Source organism: Musca vetustissima, unplaced genomic scaffold, assembly GCF_032173495.1.
Source record: "Musca vetustissima isolate MV318-11 ecotype Yass unplaced genomic scaffold, APGP_CSIRO_Mvet_v1 utg2180, whole genome shotgun sequence".
Taxonomy (NCBI): Eukaryota; Metazoa; Arthropoda; class Insecta; order Diptera; family Muscidae; genus Musca; species Musca vetustissima.
This window is the reverse complement of record NW_026887089.1, coordinates 265,167-287,379: the sequence shown is the minus strand read 5'-3', so window position 1 is coordinate 287,379 and position 22,213 is coordinate 265,167. Positions and strand designations below refer to the sequence as shown.

The 22,213-nt window shown below is 33.7% G+C and overlaps 3 protein-coding genes across 3 annotated transcripts in view; 2 read left to right on the top strand and 1 right to left on the bottom strand.

Moving 5' to 3' along the window:
• LOC133334653 (pyrimidodiazepine synthase) overlaps positions 1-22,213 on the top strand; it is a 220,473-nt gene that overhangs the window by 194,118 nt on the left and 4,142 nt on the right. The window lies entirely within an intron of this gene.
• Positions 13,130-14,869, bottom strand: LOC133334615 (microspherule protein 1). The gene is made up of 4 exons (XM_061542929.1): positions 14,753-14,869; positions 13,991-14,690; positions 13,291-13,920; positions 13,130-13,223 (listed from the first exon to the last, which is right to left on the bottom strand). Exons 1-4 carry the CDS (start codon positions 14,860-14,862, stop codon positions 13,131-13,133), a joined length of 1,533 nt encoding a protein of 510 aa, XP_061398913.1. The 5' UTR covers positions 14,863-14,869; the 3' UTR covers position 13,130.
• Positions 17,666-20,124, top strand: LOC133334614 (uncharacterized). Its single transcript, XM_061542928.1, has 4 exons — positions 17,666-17,732; positions 17,836-19,263; positions 19,819-19,929; positions 19,998-20,124. Exons 1-4 carry the CDS (start codon positions 17,728-17,730, stop codon positions 20,119-20,121), a joined length of 1,668 nt encoding a protein of 555 aa, XP_061398912.1. The 5' UTR covers positions 17,666-17,727; the 3' UTR covers positions 20,122-20,124.

Here is a 22,213-nt window from a genome sequence, read left to right as displayed (position 1 = left end):
TATACGACGATACTGGAACCAGCAGCAAAGCAGCAATATTAACAACAACAACAATACAAACAAAAAATAAACAAAAAAGTATTGATAAAACTTTTGCAAGAGAATTCGCAGTTTTGAAAACAGCAACAACAACGACAATAAAACTTTGATGTTTTGAAGGTAATTTTCGGTTTTTTGTTTTTCTTTTTGTATATAGGAAAAGTTTTAGCAAGCGTTCGCACATTCACACGCACACATGCACATGGCATCTATTAATGGAGATATTTCCAGACACACACACATTCACTACAATATAAGTTTGCGATAATGAAAAATCGGTGGTTACACGCGATGCTATTTTTGCCCGTTATTGCAATAATATTTTACTGTTATTATTAGTTGTTGTTGTTGTATTGAAATTACGCAGAGCCAGGATATACCCACATTGTGAAAAAACTACCGCACAAACGAACGAACAAACGAATGAATGAAGGAATGATGAGAGCCACCAAAAAAAGAGCACTCCTCCCAACCAACAGTAAACACCCACCGGTCGGTACTAACTAACTAAACAACGACAGACTGTCAGACTGATAACTACTGCTGGCAAACCACTGGGGCAATGAACAAAACAATTTACTACCCGGCCCATAAGTTTTAAGCCGTTATTTGATTTCTGTTCTGCTGTATTCAAATACAAAACGTCAAAGCATTTGCAGCTCCGCTCATCATGTAAGACTCACAGACACACACATTTGAACGCACGCACACACTCACATGCCCTGCATTAAATGCCTCCACAACAGTAGATAAAATGAACCCAATGTGACAAGTACTGAATTCCGCTACTAACTCTGACTACTAAACACAATTGTGGCGGGTAAATTCATTGCTTCGATTTGGGGTCTGGTCTATAGGTAGGTAGGTTGCTGGCTGGTTGTTTGGCCTGCCTGATTGTGTTCAATGGTTGGTTAGTAGTTAGTGTATTTGAAAGTTTTCAAGGTTACATTTAATTTTGGTATGCATGGAACGATTTTTTCGGTTACGTTAAATTGGCATGGAATGGCATGGTGGAGCTGGCTCGAATGAAGCCAACAAGTTGCGGTAATTGTGGCGGCAGAACACAAAAAAAAACAAAACAAAACGAGGGTATAACCCCAAACATTTATGGATGGGTAAGGGTCAAAAACTATGATGTACATTCTAAGTGCTTACCAATTTTGCCAAATACCTCCATCGGGATGGGGAGGTGGGGGGATGGGGTTTTTAAAATTATTTATGGTAATTATTGAACATTTAAATATTCTATTGTACAATTAGGGGATTTCATTGATGGACATTGAAGATTGAATGACTATGATTTATTGACATTTGTGTTTAAGGAAACGAAGAAGTCATTGATTTGTTATTATCGATCGGGATTTTGATAATAATAACTGGGCAATGACTTTGTAAAATAAAAAATCATATTTAAACCAGCAAGGAAAGTAGTAAAGTCGGACGGAGCCGAATATATTATACCCTTCACCACATTGTGTATATTATACAAATGTATTCTTACAATTGCATGTCAATGTTCCCTCGAAGGAACATATTCATGTCTTCCTGCAATCCTAGGGACTTTGTTGCACAATTTACATTAAATCGGACGAAAATATATGTGGGAGCTATATCTAAATCTAAACAGATTTTCAGGAAATTTGACACACATCATTGTAGGCTTCTTTCAGTACCCTATGCCAAATTTCGTGCAAATCGAAAGATATATATAGGGACTTTGGAACACCATTTATCATAAATCGGACGAAATTTTATATGGGAGCTATATCTAAATCTGAACAGATTTTCACTAAACTTTGCACACATCATATATATATATATATATATATATATAGGGACTTTGTTGCACCAGTTACCTTAAAACGGACGAAAATATATATGGGAGCTATATCTAAATCTGAACCAATTTTCACGAAACTTAGCACACATCATTGTAGGCTTATTTAAGTACGCTATGCCAAATTTCGTGCAAATCGAAAGATATATAGGGACTTTGGTACACCATTTACCTTAAATCGGACGAAAATATATATGGGAGCTATATCCAAATCTGAACCGATTTTTCTAAAACTGAACCGATTTTCACGAAATATAACACACACCATTCTAGACCTAATTCATTACGCTGTGCCAAATTTCGCGCAAATCAAAATAGATATAGCGACTTTGGTACATCATTTAAATTAAATCGGTCGAAAATATATATGGGAACTATTTATAAATCTGCACCGATTCTAAAGAAACTTAGCACACATCATTGTAGGCTTATTTAAGTACGCTATGCAAAATTTCGTGAAAATCGAAAGATATTTAGGGACTTTGGTACACCATTTACCTTCAATCGGACAAAAATATATAAGTGACATATGACAATTTTCATCCAAAATTTACAATTTAACATGGACAGACGGGCGGACAGACATGTATAAATCGACTTGGAAAGTGATTCTATGCATATTCTCAAAAGGAAGCTTGTGTCTATCTCGATTCCTTTTGCCTGTTACAAACATATGCACAAAGACATAATACCCTGTACCACAATGTGGTGAAGGGTAATAAAATCCACGCATGGATAGCTTTCTTCAGAAAAATATTTTTTGCAAAAGAATACTCGCCTTGATATCTTTAACTAGGTCAATTATGCGCAAAATCTGTCCTATTTTTATTGTATTACCCAATTCGGACAACAATAAATTCGAAATATAAAGTTCAATAAAAATAGATTTTTATTAAATTAACAGAAGCATAAAAAAATGTTTGCGTTTTCGCATCTGTTAAAACAAATAAATAAACCGAAATAGGAAACAGTCGGGTCTGCTTTCATGCAGTGGAAAATGAATGCATAGTTTATAATCGCATTTTTTGGAAAGTTTAGTCTGATTTCATAAAATGCTATTCATATGCAATTCATGACCAATTCAGAATATTTGAAGTTGTTGTAATTTTCAGATTACAACCTGTTGTCACCTTTGATTTTCTTCTATATCGAATGTGAAATCTTCAAAAGTTGCTGAAATTTAGAATCGTCTGTAATTTGCTTATTGACGGCAAAATATAAAAAAAAAACAAAAATGGAAACGTGGAAATTTTGTCAACCAAACATTCAACACGTGTTTTTCACAGAGCAAAGGAAAAACGCCAGTTATAATGAAAAATTAAAGACATTAAGTGTTCTTAAAATATTATTAAAAATCCAAAAATAAATTTCGACGTATAATTTATTAAAAGAATAAATCAATTAAGGAAACGTATACGTCCATGTGTTCGGCGTATTAATAATACTCATACATCGCCATGGCACAAAGAAACGCATTTTGCAGATTTAGATATAGCTCCCATAGAATATCAAAAAAAAAAATTTTTTAAACTTCCTTATAGAAGAATTATTTTTTATAAAAATGTTTTTATTCAATAAATTTAAAAAGTAATAACATTTGTTGTTTTTTATTCTATGTGCATTTAACATCAAACTGTGTCACATGCTTTTCTGAAGAACGCCCAAAATGAAAATTTGTCAAGTTGCCATAAATAAATAGAAAAAAAAAAATAAAAAAAATGCCGTTCAGCATAAATGTTTGTTGACATTAATGGCTCAAGAATGTGTGGAATATGTTCTAGTTTTTTTTTAGTTTGCAAAAAAATCCACAATTCGAATCTATTAATTATAATCATTTCATATTGTCGATAGGGCGTATTAATAACATAACGACGATGATGATAATGATGAGGAATACGTATACGCCTATTGGGTATGATAATATTAAAAATACTTATACGCCTACATGATTTTCGTGGGATTTATTAATTTCTTATTTTTTAAGAATTCAAAAAGAATATAATTTTATGCAATATTTAGAATATGCAGGGTGAAGCATTAAGTAACACACTGCAGAAAATGTTTTCTCTAACAGAGACATTTTGTAATCATCCTTCGGCACGCTTTAAAGTTCAATTATAACAACTTAACATCAAATTGAATAAATATCTTCCCTGATTTTATTATTAATTAATATTCTTTTTGGACTTCACATTGAAGGAAATGAAATTTGATTTGATTTCAATATTCAATTATTTGCAAAAGTTTTGCAAAGTTAAACAATTGATGGGAATTAGGTTGGAGGCAATGAATCGGCGACAAGCATATCTCTCGCCTTAAATATTTTTCTGTTCATTTTATTTTTGTCAAATAAATTACATACCTAAAGGCTTGGTCTTCGGGTACGACCGGCAGTATTTTTGTTTATTAAATAATGACAGAAAAAAAAAACAACAATAATAAAAAAGTTAAACAATGTCTTCTTTGATTTATTTGTTTTAATTGAGGTAAATTAAAAATAATTCAATAAAAAAAAATGTTACGTTAAACGATTGCCAATGAGCGTGAAAGGGAGAGTGACAAATGTAATCTGTTATCAGGCAACAATAATAAAAAAACAAACAAACTAAAAATATACAAATGAGAAAGTTTTATGAAAAAAAATATAAAAATAAAAACATTTTGTAAATTCTGGACAGATGTAAAATATCCAGGCGTGGATTTTTTAAATAATAATTTTTTAACACTAACCAGGCGTGGATTTTTTAAAGAATAATGCTAAAAGGCGTGGATTTTTTTAAATAATAATTTTTTAAAACTAACCAGGGGTGGATTTTTTAAATAATCATTTTTTAAAACTAACCAGGGGTGGATTTTTTAAATAATCATTTTTTAAAACTAACCAGGCGTGGATTTTTTAAATAATACTTTTTTAAAACTAACCAGGCGTGGATTTTTTAAATAATCATTTTTTAAAACTAACCAGGCATGGATTTTTTAAATAATAATTTTTTAAAATAATAATTTTAAAACTAGATATTTTTAAGAAGAAATGTTTCTTCAAAGACTGTCCATGTGGAGATGTTTTAAAAAATATTTTTTGAAGACGGTCCAGTCGTAGATTTTTTAAAATAAATAAATATATATATACAGTATTGGACAAAACATTTGCAACTTGCATAAGGAGTTCATAATAAAACACACGGCATATTCAAATACATTTTTTTATTACTAATAAAACAAAAGGAACCTCTTCTGCGATATTAAATAAAAAATATGATAATTTCTTCTATAGTTAAACATTTTTAAACTTAAGGTAATCAACGTCACTTCTTCAGTAAGACAAAACAATTGCAACATAGAAATATTCCAGGGTACAATGTTAATGTAATTAATATTTCATAGCGAAACCCTAACTATCTATTACGGTTTTGCATCTTCGTGGCATCGACTCTATTAAATGAATAATAGTATCCTGTGGAATAGCATACCAAGCATTTTTAATCCGATTGAAAAATTTGTCCGATTTTTAGACATTATTACGATCAATCTGCTGTTTTACAATTGACCAACGATTTTCTATTGGGTTCAGGTCCGGTGATTGAGGTGGTCATTCCATTACACTAATATTGTTTTGTCTAGATCATGTTTTTACTAACTTCGATGTGTGTTTCGGATCATTGTCCTGTTGAAACGTCCATCGTAAAGGCATTTCCCACTCAGCATGTGGCAACATAACCTGCTCAAGGATGTTCTTGTACAAGGATGAAGTGGGAACAAGGCATTATCAGAAAAAAAAACCCCAGGCCATGACATGACTTTTTGTACTCGTTTTCCTTTTAATGGTCTTAAATGAGTTATGCCGTCACTAGCAATAATATTGAGTTTTGATTCGCCACTGAAAAGAACATTTTCCCAGCTTATATGTTGTTGAGCAAATTGTATTCGTTTCAATTGATTACGCTTTGATATTAGAGGCTTCTTAGCTGGTCGATAAGCTAACAAGATGGTGTCAATAAGTCGTCGCGAAACAGTTCTCGCGCTTACTGGAATATTAAATTCTTGTACTAATGCTGCCGATTTAAAAGGACATTTTTTAATCACTCTAACATGTAACGCGTCGTTTCCTTTGTCAGTTTTTCAAGGCTATGGCTAATTAAAACAACTAGTAATTTAAATAAAATATTTAATTTTTTTTTTTAGGATTATTTAGAATTTAATTTTTAATAAATAATATTTTTTGGTGATTTTTTTTTTTTTAATTTTTTGTTGAATTATTTATAGAATATTTTTCAAAGACTATATATGAGTGGTTTTCTTAAATAACAAATTGTTCAAGGTCGGAATGGGCCAATTTTTGTAAAAAATATTTTTTCAAATTTAAATTTTGCCTCTCTTTTTTATTTGAAATTTAGACTATTTTGCACGAATCCCATTAATGCCAAAAACATTAATTTAATCGTGGGTATTTTTGTCGTCACATTTATGTTGGACACTTAAATTCTGATACATATACAAGGTACAAAGGTATTTCTGTTTAGTTTTGACACCGACATATATACCCAATATTAATTAATCATCGGTCATTTGTTTAAAAATGAAAACAACAAATTGAGGCAACATATCGTTGAATTAAATCCCCCGATTTTGCATATTCCGATCACATACGAAATGTAAACTCAAAAAAAAACCAGTAAGGAAAGTAGTAAAGTCGGACGGGGCCGACTATATGATACCCTTCACCACTATGGGTATATTAAGCAGGACTATAACATAAAATTGGATGAAAAAAATGTGATATTTATCTAAATGTGAATCTACCTAGATCTATCCATAAAGTATGTCAATCGACTTCAAACAAATATAAATAGGTCATCCGTTGGGCTATGTCTGCATTTCTAGAAAACGCAACTACGTAATTCTATGCTCAATTTTTTAAGTTGTGCAAAATTTGATGTCAATCTGACTAACATGAGGAGTATGATGCCCAATTTACTTGAAATCGGGCGAAAATATGTATGGAAGCTCTATCCAAATATTGAGCGATTTCAAACAAACTTGTTACAGGTTAGGTTATACTAATTTCAGAAAGTGTTGTTCCTATTGGTTCCTTAGTACGTCAATTACTTAAAATCAATCTATAATAAAAGGGAGCTATATCTAAATCTTGACCTATTTTCACGAAACTTGGCAGACATCATTCTAGACTCAATTCAGTACGTTATGCCAAAATTCGTGCAAATCGAAAGATATATAGGGACTTTGGGGCACCATTTACATGAAATCGGACGAAACTATATATGGGAGCTATATCTAAATCTTGACCTATTTTCACGAAACTTGGCAGACATCATTCTAGACTCAATTCGTGCAAATCGGAAGATATTTAGCGACTTTGGTGGACCATTTACATCAAATCGGACGAAACTATATATGGGAGCTATATCTAAATCTGGACCGATTTTCTCCAAACTTGGCAGACATCCCTCTAGGCTTAATTCAGTACGTTATGCCAAATTTCGTGCAAATCAGAAGATATATAGGGACTTTGGGCACTATTTACATGAAATCGGACGAAACTATATATGGGAGCTATATCTAAATCTGGACCGATTTTCACGAAACTTGGCAGACATCATTCTAGACCTAAATGATTAGGCTGTACCAAATTTCGTGCAAATCGAAAGATATATAGGGACTTTGGGGCACCATTTACATGAAATCGGACGAAACTATATATGGGAGCTATATCTAAATCTGGACCGATTTTCTCCAAACTTGGCATACATCACTCTAGGCTTAATTCAGCACGTTATACCACATTTCGTGCAAATCAAAAGATATATAGGGACTTTGGGGCACCATTTACATGAAATCGGACGAAACTATATATGGGAGCTATATCTAAATCTGGACCGATTTTCACGAAACTTGGCAGACATCATTCTAGACCTAAATGATTAGGCTGTACCAAATTTCGTGCAAATCGAAAGATATATAGGGACCGTTCACATTAAATCGGTTAAATATATATATGGGAGCTATATCTAAATCTGAACCGATTTTTCCCAATTTCAATAGGGTTCGTCCTTGGGCCGAATAAGTGACCTATGCCAAATTTCATCCAATTCGGATCATAAATGCGACCTGTACTTTGTTTACAATTTTACATGGACAGACGGACGGACGGACGGACAGACGGACATGCATAAATCGACTCAGAAAGTGATTCTATGCATATTCTCAAAAGGAACCATGGGTCTAACTCGATTATTTTTGCCTGTTACAAACATATGCACAAAGACATAATACCCTGTACCACAGTGTGGTGAAGGGTATAAAAATAATAATTAAATTTCCAAAAACGTATTCCGTAATATAAATTGTATAGGTAAAGTCAATAGCCCACAACCATTCTATACAATTTACCTCAACAAAAAACACGAAAATGCAAAAACAAAAACAAAAAATAAGTACTTTGCGTTTAACTTGATGAATTATCGTACGTAATTCCCCCTCACACTCCCACGAAAAAAGAAAAAAAGCAAAGCTTGGTAGCGACCATAAAATAAAAACTGTAGCTATAAATATGACAATACAAGTAGTTAGCAATTGTTTTTTTATTTTATTTATTTTTTTTGCCATCATACGCAACTTTTGGTTTCGTTGATTTTAGTCTTACTTTTATTTCAATTCAAATTACTATGGAATGAGAGAGGAGACAAGAAAGAGTAGCAGAGAAAGAGAACGGAACCAGTTAGTTTGTTTCTTGTCTTGATGGCTGGCTGTCTGACTGCCTATTTTGGCCAATATGTACTTACAATTATGGTCATACGTTAACCAGGTCTTTTAACATTGTCAGATATTTTTTTTTTTTGACAAAAGAATGTTGAAAGATGTCCAAAAGAAAAACACAAGTTCTAAAATGTACGGGTAATAAAATAATAGTAAAAAATTCAATCCTTAAAATTTAGTACTTAAAAAATCCGAACACCAGCATTCTACTCATCGACCATCATCTGCATCCAATTCAATTCCATTAGAGAATATGGAAAACACACAAAGATTACCATCCAATACGGGATCTTACCAATTGTTGAAGAGTTGAGGTACTACCTTTTTCCCGGTTTACAGGGTAATCCACCAAACCGAACTGTAAGCTTCGACAATTCTCCTCGGTCGAAGCTGGTCTTAAGATAGCGGTAGAGCAGCATCAAATGTCTATCGCTAATACGTCCATCGGAATCAGTCTTGTCAATTAACGCTACTCACTGATCATCGGAAACAATCTGTCTAGTCGTCGGTAGGGAATATTTCGACATTGGCTTTGAAGTTTCCAGTAATTATTCCATCTTCTCATTGGTTATCTTCCCACTTTCCTTCGTTAACAGCGGCAATTAGTGCGTATGAGACCGAAAGTTGAAGCCTACCTCGAAGCCTAGGCTTCGAATCAGAAGTCGGCTTAGCACCCTTGTCAGAGACAGTGGGCTTCGCCGATTCCACTACTTCACTCAATTTGGAGGTCTCCTTGGATATTTAATCGAGCAGTTTGATTCGGGAGGTAGATTCTAACCATCTCGAGCTTACGATGGAGAGCGTGCGGATAGATTCTTTCGAACTTCCTCACGAATCTCTTGTTGCCCTTGATGATGTGAACCTCCCTCCTCACCGAAATCAAATTCGCGTCTCGTCCCACAAATTTGCGAAGATACGAAACAGCACGATTGTTGTGCTTTGCATCAGATATTCTCGGGCCTTTCCAACATTTGAGCCGCTGTCCGTTGCTGGGGTCTCGACAGATTCCCCATCGTCGGACATCGCCTCCGTCGCAGATTGCCTCTGAATTTATTGTCAGAGTCAGACCTGTTGGAGTCAAACTTGAAGTCTATCGGTCAACAGGGTCTACTCTTCCTTCGTTATGGCTACAACAATCCCCCAATCCCCAATGACTTAGCCGGCATCATCGGGGTGTCCAGCTCATCATCAGTCAGGGTGAGATTTAGTAGCAGTTTCTCCGGAAGCTCTTCCGGTACAAGTCTGTCTAACTGGTAGAAGATTTCCCTACTTTGTTCCTCTAAACTATCGCGGATAGCGTTAAGGGTCTCGTATAGGTTGTCTGCTTCCATAACTACAGTCCTGTCAGTCAGAGACTGATTTTCATCAGTCCTGACTTGCTCGTTTTTGCCAATAGAATTGCCGGTTCGTCAACGTTGTTCGGGTTCGAAATTGATACGCTTGTAACAGATACAGCTGCAGGTGCCAAGGCATCCACATCTAGAACAGCCGGATCACAGTCGCTTGATCTCGACGACACATGGCTTGTGACCTCACCAACGATTGCCGCCGATACTGGGTTATTAACTCCCTGCACGGTAATCTTATTCCTTTTACTCTTTTTTTCCCATCGTAGTTAATTCATTTAAGGGCACTACCCCGATCCATTTTGGTCCACGGGGGATCCGTAGATCCCCAAGGTTTCCACGATGTGCAGAGAAAAGTTGACCTAGGTCAGTTTCACTCTGCACATCATGGAGACCCCCTTCCATCCGCCACCAGACATCGAAGTGGAACGATTTTTTCGGCGGCCGCTGCCTCTCATATATAAGTCTATCTATCTAAATGGCATCGAAAAAGCAACTAAAATTTACTACTATTCTGAAAGCTGTCGGCGGCGATTTTTAGCCGACATTCCTAACTCATGCCGAAGGTCCATACACCTCACCCTGTAATGTTAATATGTTGGCTGTTGAGTCAACGCCTCTAGGATTTAAAGTCAGACCGGTGTCAAAGTCATCCAGACCAGCTACTGTCGAGGAATTAATATAATCGAGGGGAAAGTGTTTGAAAAACGCCACCATACACAACCTTTGGACACGTCCGATTGCAATCAGCTATGCTTCCAGAAGACGAGTCTAATCCCAATGACAGACCATCAATGATGTTGGGCGCCATTACAATTACATTCGCTACTGACGAATAGTCCTGTACATAATTACATAATAATTAATTTTTTGCAATATATTCCACAACCCGATTTCTTACGTCAAATGATAAAAATAAAAATCCACAAAAAAGTGGATTTAAAAAGCAAATTTGATGTGTGCCCATGATGCCTTAGATATCGCTAAAACAAATTGCGCTTACCAACACTACGTTGGCAATATCAAAATAATCAGAAATTTCGCAACACATTTACTTAGAAGATTTTTTGGAATATCAATTCTTTAAACAAGTATCAATAATTTCATAAAAAAAATTAAATACTAAAAATCACACCAAAAAAATATCCCTATTTTATGTTATAAGCACTCTGTCACCTCTCGCTATTATATGTCTCCAAGCTCCAAAAAAGCAGAGAAACATACAAAAACGTGTGTGTTTGAATGGATGGATGTCATTTACAAATATGGACACAACAATATATTTTTTTTTCTTTTTGTGATTATTTATTTATAAATCTACATACATATGCTGCGTTGAAACACACAATTTTGTTTCTGAATGTTTACACACAACACACACACTTGGTTAGAGTAGTGGAAGAGATGAAAAAAGGAAACAGCTTCTGCTACAATTTGCTTACCTGATGAAAATTTTGATAATGAACTGGTTGGTTGATGGCAGCAGGCGCAGACGGCGGTATTGAAATGCGAATGTATGATGAATATATTTTTAAGCATAAATTAGAAACGTTGTAAAGTAGACGAAAACGGCGGCAGCGCCAACGACGAAAGACATTCCTTAATAAAATAAGTGTAACTTCTCAACGATAAACAACACTTGCACACCACCGAAGTGAATTGTTTATTCTTCAAATAATTTGTACGCTACTCTAACAACAACATTAAATTTTCTTCCATCTCTCACATTTCACACATTCATTCTTTAGTATTTTGGTTATTTTTTGCACTCATCTCAAATTTCTTTCTTCTTCCTCTTTTTCACAATCAATCAAATTGCGGCAGAGACGACTTTGCTTATCGCAAAACAGACACACACGGCACGACTTTCCCAAAGCGTTAGTTCCGCTTAATATATTAAGTCCGATGGATTAAGGTGCGCGTTAAAGAATATTTATTGCTTCACTTTATACATTTTCGATGGGGGGAATTGTCATTTTTTTTACAAAAGAAATAACCTATATGTTTCCACCGCATAAAAAAATCTCTGAAATGCTTCTTGCTTTTTTGGCGCAATTCATCACATGATGATAGCCTTTCAACATATGAATTTCGCAATCCACAGCAATTGTATATATCGAGTGAGGCATATATGTGTCATATGGCAACACGTCATTGTTAGCATAAAATAAGGGCGGTTCACAATAGACAAGTTTATAAAGTACATGAAGTAACTTCGTAGATTTATAAATAATAAAAAGTAAAAATAGTAAATACTTGGAGATTTTTTGGAGAGGAATGAGGAGTATGATTAACATAAAACAGAGCATTTTAAATGAATGTTAGTAAGGTCAGGTTTGTATGGAAGTCGTTTTTTCCACAAAAAACCCTTAAAGCGCGTTTAGGTCTAGAAGATCAAAAGTGTTTTAATGTCATTAGGGTTTCTATGTAACAAACAATTTAATTATCTACCTCAAACATTTAAAACTCATGGACTACATCTATAACGAACGGGGGATTTTTTTTTTTTGAAAATCGTCGTGATTGGGTTTTCCCATGCCCAAGTTCGGCAAGACATTAGTTAAGGGGACATTGTTATCCAAAAATTTAACTTTTTTATCCAGTTTAATTCGAACGCGCCCATATTTAAAATTAAATTTGAGAAACAGCTAGTCGTTGTACGACAGCTGTCGTGGACGTAGTCGAATGTTTTTGGTGGGTATTATGTAAAATTTACGACAACGCGAAATTTTGTAATATATTTTTCTTTTACTCTGTTACAAAACCAAAGTAAAAATTATACTTTTAAAACCCTTTTTTTATATTGTATTGGAAAATCTATGTCATTTTGTTAGTGTAATTCTTATGAATCATGAGAAATTCCATAAAATAAAGTCGAATGTAACAGTTAATCAGTAAATATTGTTAAAATGCAATTTTAACACATTTTTACCACTTTCATAATACCGATTTGTCGTATATGTGCGACAGGGACCACGAAAAGATCCGGACATTCCGTATTCTTTGTCGCAATATTTTAAATAGCATCCAAATTTCAATCCTTAAAACCTTAATGCATTTATTGAAAATATTTTTTACCTCATTCATACACATATTCTTAATATACTATTTGTTTCTTCTTCAAAACTACATATTTAATTTAATGGTGAAGTAGTTTTAGCGCTTTCATGGCGAATTGCATTAATCAGTTCATAATTAACCAAGAAAACGAATCTTAAACCAGCCATCTAAACAAAACGAAAGATGTATTATTAACAAAAATAATCCCTTTGAAAATAGAAATCCTCTACTCACCTCTACAACACAGTTGTTGGCCAAACGTGTTTTATTACCACTCAACAATGGTACACCATCGATAAATATCGGTCGTTTGCCCTCGTTGGCAATAAAGAAATCACCATTACTACGCAATTTGATGGTTCCTTGTTTGCGGGAGATTTTTGTGGCTGGCCCTTCCAGTGACAAATCAACATCGACAACACAATCCTTGGCATCGCGACCAAAAGTTATCTCTTTGGAACGCATTAAATACCGTACCAAACGGCCTCGCATAACTGCCAATGTTTGACCATCAAATTCCGGGGCAATACCCACACCAGTCATCGAATCTACCAAGACATTCCAACGACTTAGTTCATTTTCCAACAAACGAATTTCACGTTTATTTTGTCGATCGGCCAATGCCAACTCAATCTCCAATGCCTCGTCTCTTTGCTCATTCAATTCCGCGTCCTTAATAAGATCCTCAGCATCAGAAAATGTCAGGGGTTGATCACTGATGTTGACAACTTGATCGGAAAGCAATTGATATTGTTTCATCATTTGCCAATGATTTTGTAGAGACTTGGCTGTGCGGGCACTGTAGAAGACTGAGGCATTTTTATCCAATAGCTCTTGGAACTGTTCCAATTTAGGATTGTCAGTCTGCAAAGATAAAATGAATAAATTTGCATTTGTACAAGGCCCAAACCATTGCCATTGTTATTTTACTTACCGATTTGATGGTGGCCAATAGCTCTTCTTCAGCTGTGCTGAACAAAGCCTTTCTCTGCACGGATTCAATTATTTCTGGATGTAAGTTACGCATTGCTGCCACGGCGATACGGGACAATGCCGGCTCGTACAACAATGCAGACCATCTATTTTGCACCTCCGTCAGTGTGAATTTACAAGAAAATTTTGTACCCCGATGAACTATTCGGGAGTCGTTTGTTTGTAGCATGCCTATAATTAATGCCAAATCATCGACTGGCTTCCAACGGCCCAAATCTTTCATTAACATATGAGAAGGTGGTCGTCCCGATTTTCGTGACTTCTTCTGCTGGGACCTACCACCAGCTCGTCGTCTTTCGGCAGCCATGAAACCGCTTGTCGGTTTACTTTCCGTACTTAAATTATGACCGGTAGGGCCTACTACAACCGAGTTAGTACCACTCGCAACCGCAGATGGTAAAGGAGTTGCCGCCGCTACTGCTGTAGTTATGGGCACGGAACTTGCCGTCGGTTTTTCCAATTCGACTGTTGTTGGTGGCTGTAAGATTGGTACTGGAGGTGCTGGTGGCACAGGTTGCACATATGTTTGAGAAGTGGTTCGTGGTCTGGTGCTACGTGATTGTTCGCTGCGGGACTGTAAACTTACACTGTACTCCACTATTTCGTCATCAAATCGCTTACGTTTGATAGAGCGCGATGAACTAGAATGAACGAACACCAATTAGGGAGACCTCATGGGCACAGAATTCTTTGTTCGACTTACCTTCGTCGTTTTTGGTCGTTCTGTAATTCAATTGGTAAATTCTGCAAAGGAGTTGTAGTGGCTGAAGTTGGCAAATCATTAGGATTGTCATTTGTTGCTAATGACGCCATTTATTTGTTGTTTGTTTTGAAAATCAAAATGGAAAAGCCTACTGGGCCTACTAGCTTGTGTATTTTTTCCTGTATGACGAGAATATGTTCAATACTCAATATTCACTGCAACCGAGCTTTGTGAACTAGCATCGGTGTTGTGAAAAACGTTCCATTCGCTAACTAATGGGAGGGAAGACAAACTGATCGATAAAGAAGAATTCAAAGTGATATAATGCCATGTTCTGACGGGCATTCGAACAACGTAGTTCGCTCTCAGAATTACGTACATCAATTAACCCGTTCATACAACAATATTCCTAATTCATGTCATCAGAGTTTTTCATTTCAAACTTTTTGTTTCTTGTTTTACGCCAAAATTCTAACATATTTACATGAATAACGTATGGATCTAAATAGAAAAATTAATTCTCTTTCTCCTGACTATAGTATGAACCCATATCTATTTACTTTTAATTCATGTTTTCCATTTTTTCTGAAAATATTATTGTTTTCATACATTTTTATATTTTCTAAATTCAAATGTCACATATAAAAATTTTGAGAATTTTTTGTTTGAGTGTCCCCAAATTTGATTCTTGTTTTGTACGCTAATTAGAACTATGGGGAAAGAAATTTACATTACATAGATAACAAAATTTACATCCTGCTGCATATATAAAAACTAGACAATTTTTTACTTTTCATTCATCATTTTCAATATTACCAAAAAAGCTTGAACATTTTATAAATATTTTCAAGCTGTCAAAATTAATTTATTTTCGATAAATGCTCTCAGTTGTTAGGGATGGGACAAATTTCTTGGTGGTTCAGAGAGTGATTCGAATTGAACAACGTACAAAAGTCGGTGTTCGCTCAGACAATTTTGTATGGGGAACTAAGTAATTACTTCATAATTAAGGGTCGAACAACGAATGAGAGAGCGAACAACGCTCGTCTGTACATGGCATAAGGAAATATTTACGAATGTGGTGGAATGGAGACTGAATGAAAACTGTTGACACACACGGACAGTGTCCATCAGGCGAGTCAGGGTTGCACGCAAGTGTAGGAACATGGGTTGCCGTGGGCCCGTGATAACATTTTACAGTGGATAGCATGAGCGATATAAAAGTACATTTACATGTACCATTTTAAATCGACTCGATTAACGAAATCCAGAAATACACCCTAATTGTTTACACATACCCTTAATCATGATCTAAATGCCGATCAGCTGATGTTTGTTAGTATACATACAAAATTATTAATTTGCGCCAAAAATATTTGTTTGCAATTTGAAAAAGAATAGAAGAATTACCACAATGGAAATGTTTTTGCAATACTGTGATCGTTTGGAAAGTAAAAAAACACCTAAAAACACAAAAATTCTATAATTAATTTTTATTTTCCTTTGATCTTTTTGTATTTGTCAGCCGTTAAATTTAAAAACAAACGGCATGTAAAAACAGTTGCAAATTTTGTACATTGTGAGAGAGTTGTATTTTTTCGTACAAAACCCGCGTTGCATCTCAGTAGTACCATGATTTCGATCATGATTTAAAATAAATCCTGCTGCACGATGATTAAAATTTGTGTGGTAAATCATGGTAAATTCAGCCTGATTAAGAAAATAAACCCTGATTCAGCCTTTAATTATGATAAAATGTTATATGTAAATTCGCTTTAAGGCTTTTTTTCAATTTATCAATATAAGGTTATATATCAGGATATTATTTGACATATGTACAAAAATGACAATTGAAAAAACATTTAAATTATTATTTATCACAAAACATGCATTAGCAAGTTTAGTATATTGTTAAATCCAGTGGATTTTATATGTATTTAACATCGAGAGTATTTCGTTAATATAAACAGACTTTACAGTCCCCCGCATAACTAATCATGCACAGAAATCAAATGTAAATAGATTAGGAAGATTGTTTCATATTACACTTTAATGTGTATACGTTACGTCTACTACATCCACTAATTGAGGAAATACAACAAGACAAATTTCTAATTTGAATGCCCTACACATGAATGGATAAGAATCAGCGTTGCCAGTTTTTTCTAACTCAAATCCCCAAATGATGATATGTTAACCCCAGAAATAATTTTTAATCGTATTTAATCTGTATATTTCATTTAGCTCTGTTTCAGAAACAGCAGGAATGTTTAAATGATCGAAATTGATTTGGATTTCCTCTATATATGGTGCGATTTTACGATATCATAAAGTAGATCTGTTGTCGTGATGAATAAATTTTAAAAGTTTTAGTATGATATCGAAAGTATAGTAAAATTTAGTTGATTCTTTCTGCACAAGAGTACACCAATTGAATTCAGCTGTTTTATAGTAATTTTTAATTTAAACTTACGTTTTTATTAGTACTCATATAAAAATTGAAACGAACTACAAAAAAAATAATAAAAAATCATTCTCAAAATCATATCAATTTTAGGCCTTTGAAGTAGTTCAAGTACTGTTGTTTATGATATGATTAAGTGATATAATGTTAATTTTAAGCTTATGGAGTAGTTTATGTAATGAAGTTTTTGGAATCACTCATGGCCCTTTGGGCTAGGTTCTCGTTTATAAAATAAATTGAAAATTGTAATCCCTTAAAAATCACCAAATCTCCAAACCAAAAATATAATCCCCATTTCCCTACAAAAATCAATCATCAATTTGGGGATAATCCCCTAAACTGGCAACACTAATAAGAAGAAGCACTATGAAAAAATTTCATGTTTTGTGAGTAAATGAGTGGTGATGATGATTTACTAACTTGAAAATGTTAAAAAAAATATTTATAATAATAAAAACAACACAATAACAACGAAACTAAATTATATAGCAAATACTAATCCCTATAAATAATGAGGTAATAAAAGAAAATACAAAAGTCCTCTTCATTTTGAGTGATTTTATTTCCTTTCTTTTTCTTCTGCTTTGTTGTCTCTTTGTGTCCCCGCACAATAAAAAAGCATACACTTCGATAGTCCTCCGCAATCTGATGGTAGTAAAATGGAAATGGATATTTCATCAGAGACAACATCATTGGATTCCGGAGCCAATTCGCTGAATGACAACTCCGTCATTATACGCCTAGAGAAGGAGGGCGACTGCAATAATCATGATGTGACAGGCAACTATGCCAATGACAACGAAAAAGAATTTAATAAAACATCATTAGATAATCGTATTACAAGGCCCATCCTGCTGAATGACCATCCGCCAGTCTCTGTGACACCACAACGTCACCTCAATAAATCATCGACACGCACCCTGGCCGATAATCATCCATTGATGTTGTCGCCCACAGATTCCGATGTGGATTTCAATGTGGTGGCCTCGGCGGAACATGAACGTGATGTGCGCTTGACAAACGAAAAGAATTGTGAGAATAAGAAAAATTATCCGGATGTGGTGCCGAGTTTGGAACATCTACATATACGTATACCTCAGGAGCACATTGAAGTTGGAAAGCAAATTAGTCTAATGATGAATACGAAGAATGTGAATGCGGCGGCGGAACTAATGGCAAAATCCAAAACTGGTAATGGCTTTGCTGCGGTGAATGGACAAACATTGAAACCCAATGATGCTGGCTTTAGGGCCAGTAGTCCGGACTTGATAAGCAGCGGATCCGAAGTGAATGTATCACAGTATCAAGCAACCGTTGATGCCAATAATCAAATTGTTACATTAATACCGAAAAATGGGCAACAGGATGGAGGTGTTGCTGCGGGTGTGATGGGAGCACAAAATAAACATTTAAAAAATGCCCGCAAAGCTGAAGATATTTCCTCGTTAGATTCCATATCCAATCATAGTTTTGATGGTGATGAAGATCATCACAATTTAGCCTCATTAAGTCCCTCAAGTTCTATAATTGATGGTTTGGACGATGATGATGACGACGATGATGATTGTGAGGGACCTGAATTATTACCCGACGACGATGATGATATTGAAGATTTACATATGACACATAATGGCGGCGGCGGTGGAGGTATTCTAACTCCCACACCATTGCAACGAGATGGTGCTGAATTAGCTAATCAATTACCACAATATTCGGCTGCCGAAGAGAGACGCGATTCGAGAAATTGGCAAAAAATCACCTTACCCGATGGCCGGACCCGTGATATTGATATGCGTGTTATTGAACCATACAAAAGGGTGCTATCACATGGTGGCTATCTAAAAGCTGGCGGTCATAATGCAATTGTCATATTTTGTGCCTGTCATTTGCCCGATCGTTCGCGTACCGATTACAGTTACGTTATGGATAATCTATTTCTGTATGTTGTCAAGACATTGGAACAATTGGTTACCGATGATTATGTATTAATTTATTTGCACGGTGGTTCGAGTCGTCGAAATATGCCACCATTTCCATGGTTGAAAAAGTAAGTAAAGAAGTGATTATTAAAAAAAAAAAATTATCACGTTTATATCGATTGAAATGTGATTCGAAAAAGTAATGAAAAGTTAAAGTTACTTTCTTTAAAGACTATTTTTCATAAACATTATTTTTAAGACGTTCAATCGATAACCAAGGCGTGAATTTTTTTAAGGAAAATTTTTTAAAGGCTGCCTAGACTTGGGCTTTTTAAATAATTTTTTACAAACGGGTGATTTTTTAAAGAATATTTCTCAAAAGCATCCAAGGCGAGAACATTTTTTAAAAAATATTTTCATAGGCAACCAAGTCGTGCATTTTTTTAAATAGTGTTTGTCAAGGCTACCAAGGTGTTAATTTTTTTAAGAAAAATTAACGCTTTTAGTGTCTAACAAATGGTGGTTTTTTAAAGATTATTTTTTTAAATTATTATTTTTCATGAAGTTTGGATTTAAAATTCACACTTCATGATATTTTTAGTTGGTTGTTTTTCCCATTTTAATGTGGAATTCTTGCAAATATTAAAGTCTTCGCTTTTTGATTTTTTAATTATTTTTTCTAGATGTTACCAATTGCTGGATCGCCGTTTGAGGAAAAGTTTAAAAAACATGTACTTAGTACATCCAACTTTTTGGATAAAATCCATTATATGGATGACGAGACCATTTGTTAGGTAAATAAAAACCTCTTTTTTCGATTTAAATTTATATGCAAAATAATATTTTCATGAAATTTTATTAGTACTAAATTTTGGCGCAAATTAGTCTATGTGAAATCTTTGGATGAACTCTCACAATATGTAACGGCATTAGAAAAGGCAGCCATACCGGAAAAAGTTAAGCAATATGATTCAAAGAAACATTGAAGATGACAGATGTATTATCATCACAGCAACCAGAAAAACCCCGAAACAACAATATACAAATAAATTGTAGAAGAATACTCAGCAACAACAACAGTTACATTATATTATATTCTATAATTATTTTTTTTTACATTTATTTCTATTATCTTTATTGTGTGATATATACATATATATTTTTTTGTTCATAATTTAAGATTATTTATCGACTGTGTAATTTTTATCTTCCCCACTCACTATTTTTCCTACTACTGATTTATATATAGGAAAATAATGTACATCTATATGTATGTACATAAAAAAATTAACCATTGATCTCTATATTTGAATGTTGTATTACATACACACACATATATGTGCAAATGTAAACAAGATCATGTGTGCTAACAAAATATCAAGTTGTATATTTAAAAGCTGAAATTAATGCCTCACCAAATCTCAACGTCATAATAACAAAATATACATACATATATGTTTAGTTTTTGTTCGTTCCATTCCATTTTTTGTATCTGTATGCCCTTGAAGAATACACTCAAACATAAAATAAATTGTTGAAAAGGAAATTCAAATTGTGACGAGACAATGAATGATCAATGGAAAATTTACTGGCCAATATTATAGAATAATCAAGTAAATTATGACATATTAATGACAAATGATATTATACCATACTTTTTGGGAAAGACAATTTGTATTATTGTTCTCTCCTCCCTTATGAACAAAACAAAAATTCCCAGGCTGGCACCTACATATATTTATTTTTTTCCTATTTTTGTGTATGCATTTATATGTTAATTTTCTTTCTTCCTATTATAATTTTTAGTATTGCACATATTTATTTAAATAATATATTAAAACAGCAATCAACATTCCTCCAATATTTATTAATAATATTTCATGTTTTTTTCATTATTATTTTGAAATTAGCAATCAAATTGAGACTATCATCATATTACCAACAACACTACCCACCCACCCATTAACATTACATTATTACTAACAAAAAAAATCATGTTCACATTGGTGTCCAAACACAACAACAACAAAAACATGTGTAAAAATACTCAAAAATATATTTACATATTAAAATATATAAATAAAACTATCATTATACATTAATTATAACAAAATTAGAAAATTTATAACATTGGTTATCGAGAAAGAGAGAAATTCATAATCAAATCAAATGATTATTTTCCATAAAAACAAATGCAATGCAAACCTATACACTCACTAATAGTCGTCCTCGAATATATTGAATACTCCTAGCTTAATTTCGATTTTTTTTCATTTATATTAAAATGCAAAAACATTTACACGTTAAATTAATTGCAGTAGTTTTCTTCTTTTTTTAATTAAATAGAACAATTTTATGTAGTATTTTAGATATCTAGTAGCATTCTATTGCTTTTATCGTTTTTTATTTTATTATTATTATTTTTTTTTGTATGCATTTGAACCCATAGACGAAATGTTTGTTTTTTTAATAAAACACAAGTACTTATACTCACACACACAAAGATATATGCAAATATGCCTAATTTTGAAAAGAAAATAATCTAAATTATTTGTTTTATTTGATAATAACAATATATATACACATATATATAAGATCTAAATAAATTAATTTAATGAAAAAAAAAACAAAATGGACTTTTCTTTTATATATAGTAAATGATTGGATGTAAAGATTTTTATTGCAATGCCTTGCCATTTTTATAGAACAAATCATAGTTTAGCTCTCTATTTTGTTGTCATATTTTACGAATTTTGGGAAGGGCTACGAAAATTAAAAAAATATTAATCACCCTTATATAAATAATTAAGGAATTGGCAAACGTTAATTTACATTAAAAAAATTCAACCCTTGGTTGCCGTGGAAATAATAAGCCTTATTCTGAATATTCGCTAGGTAGATATCTCGCTGGGGAAATTTTTTCGCTTTCACGTTCTTGTCTTATTCTGAATGAATAGGAAGAATCGAAAAATGAGGATTCGAATTTTCGAAAATGATGTTTGAAAAGAAGATTCGTGTTGCCATATTGTAATTTAAGTTGTAATGTGTGTTGCCATATTGTACCACACCATTGTCACG

Coding starts and splice junctions, on each gene's coding strand:
- LOC133334615 (XM_061542929.1), bottom strand. CDS start 14,862: ATGGCGTCATTAGCAACAAATGACAATCCTAATGATTTGCCAACTTCA. Junction 14,691..14,752: donor AACGACCAAAAACGACGAAG/GTAAGTCGAACA, acceptor CGTTCATTCTAG/TTCATCGCGCTCTATCAAAC. Junction 13,224..13,290: donor CCAACAACTGTGTTGTAGAG/GTGAGTAGAGGA, acceptor CGTTTTGTTTAG/ATGGCTGGTTTAAGATTCGT.
- LOC133334614 (XM_061542928.1), top strand. Junction 19,264..19,818: donor CCATTTCCATGGTTGAAAAA/GTAAGTAAAGAA, acceptor TATTTTTTCTAG/ATGTTACCAATTGCTGGATC. Junction 19,930..19,997: donor ATGACGAGACCATTTGTTAG/GTAAATAAAAAC, acceptor AAATTTTATTAG/TACTAAATTTTGGCGCAAAT.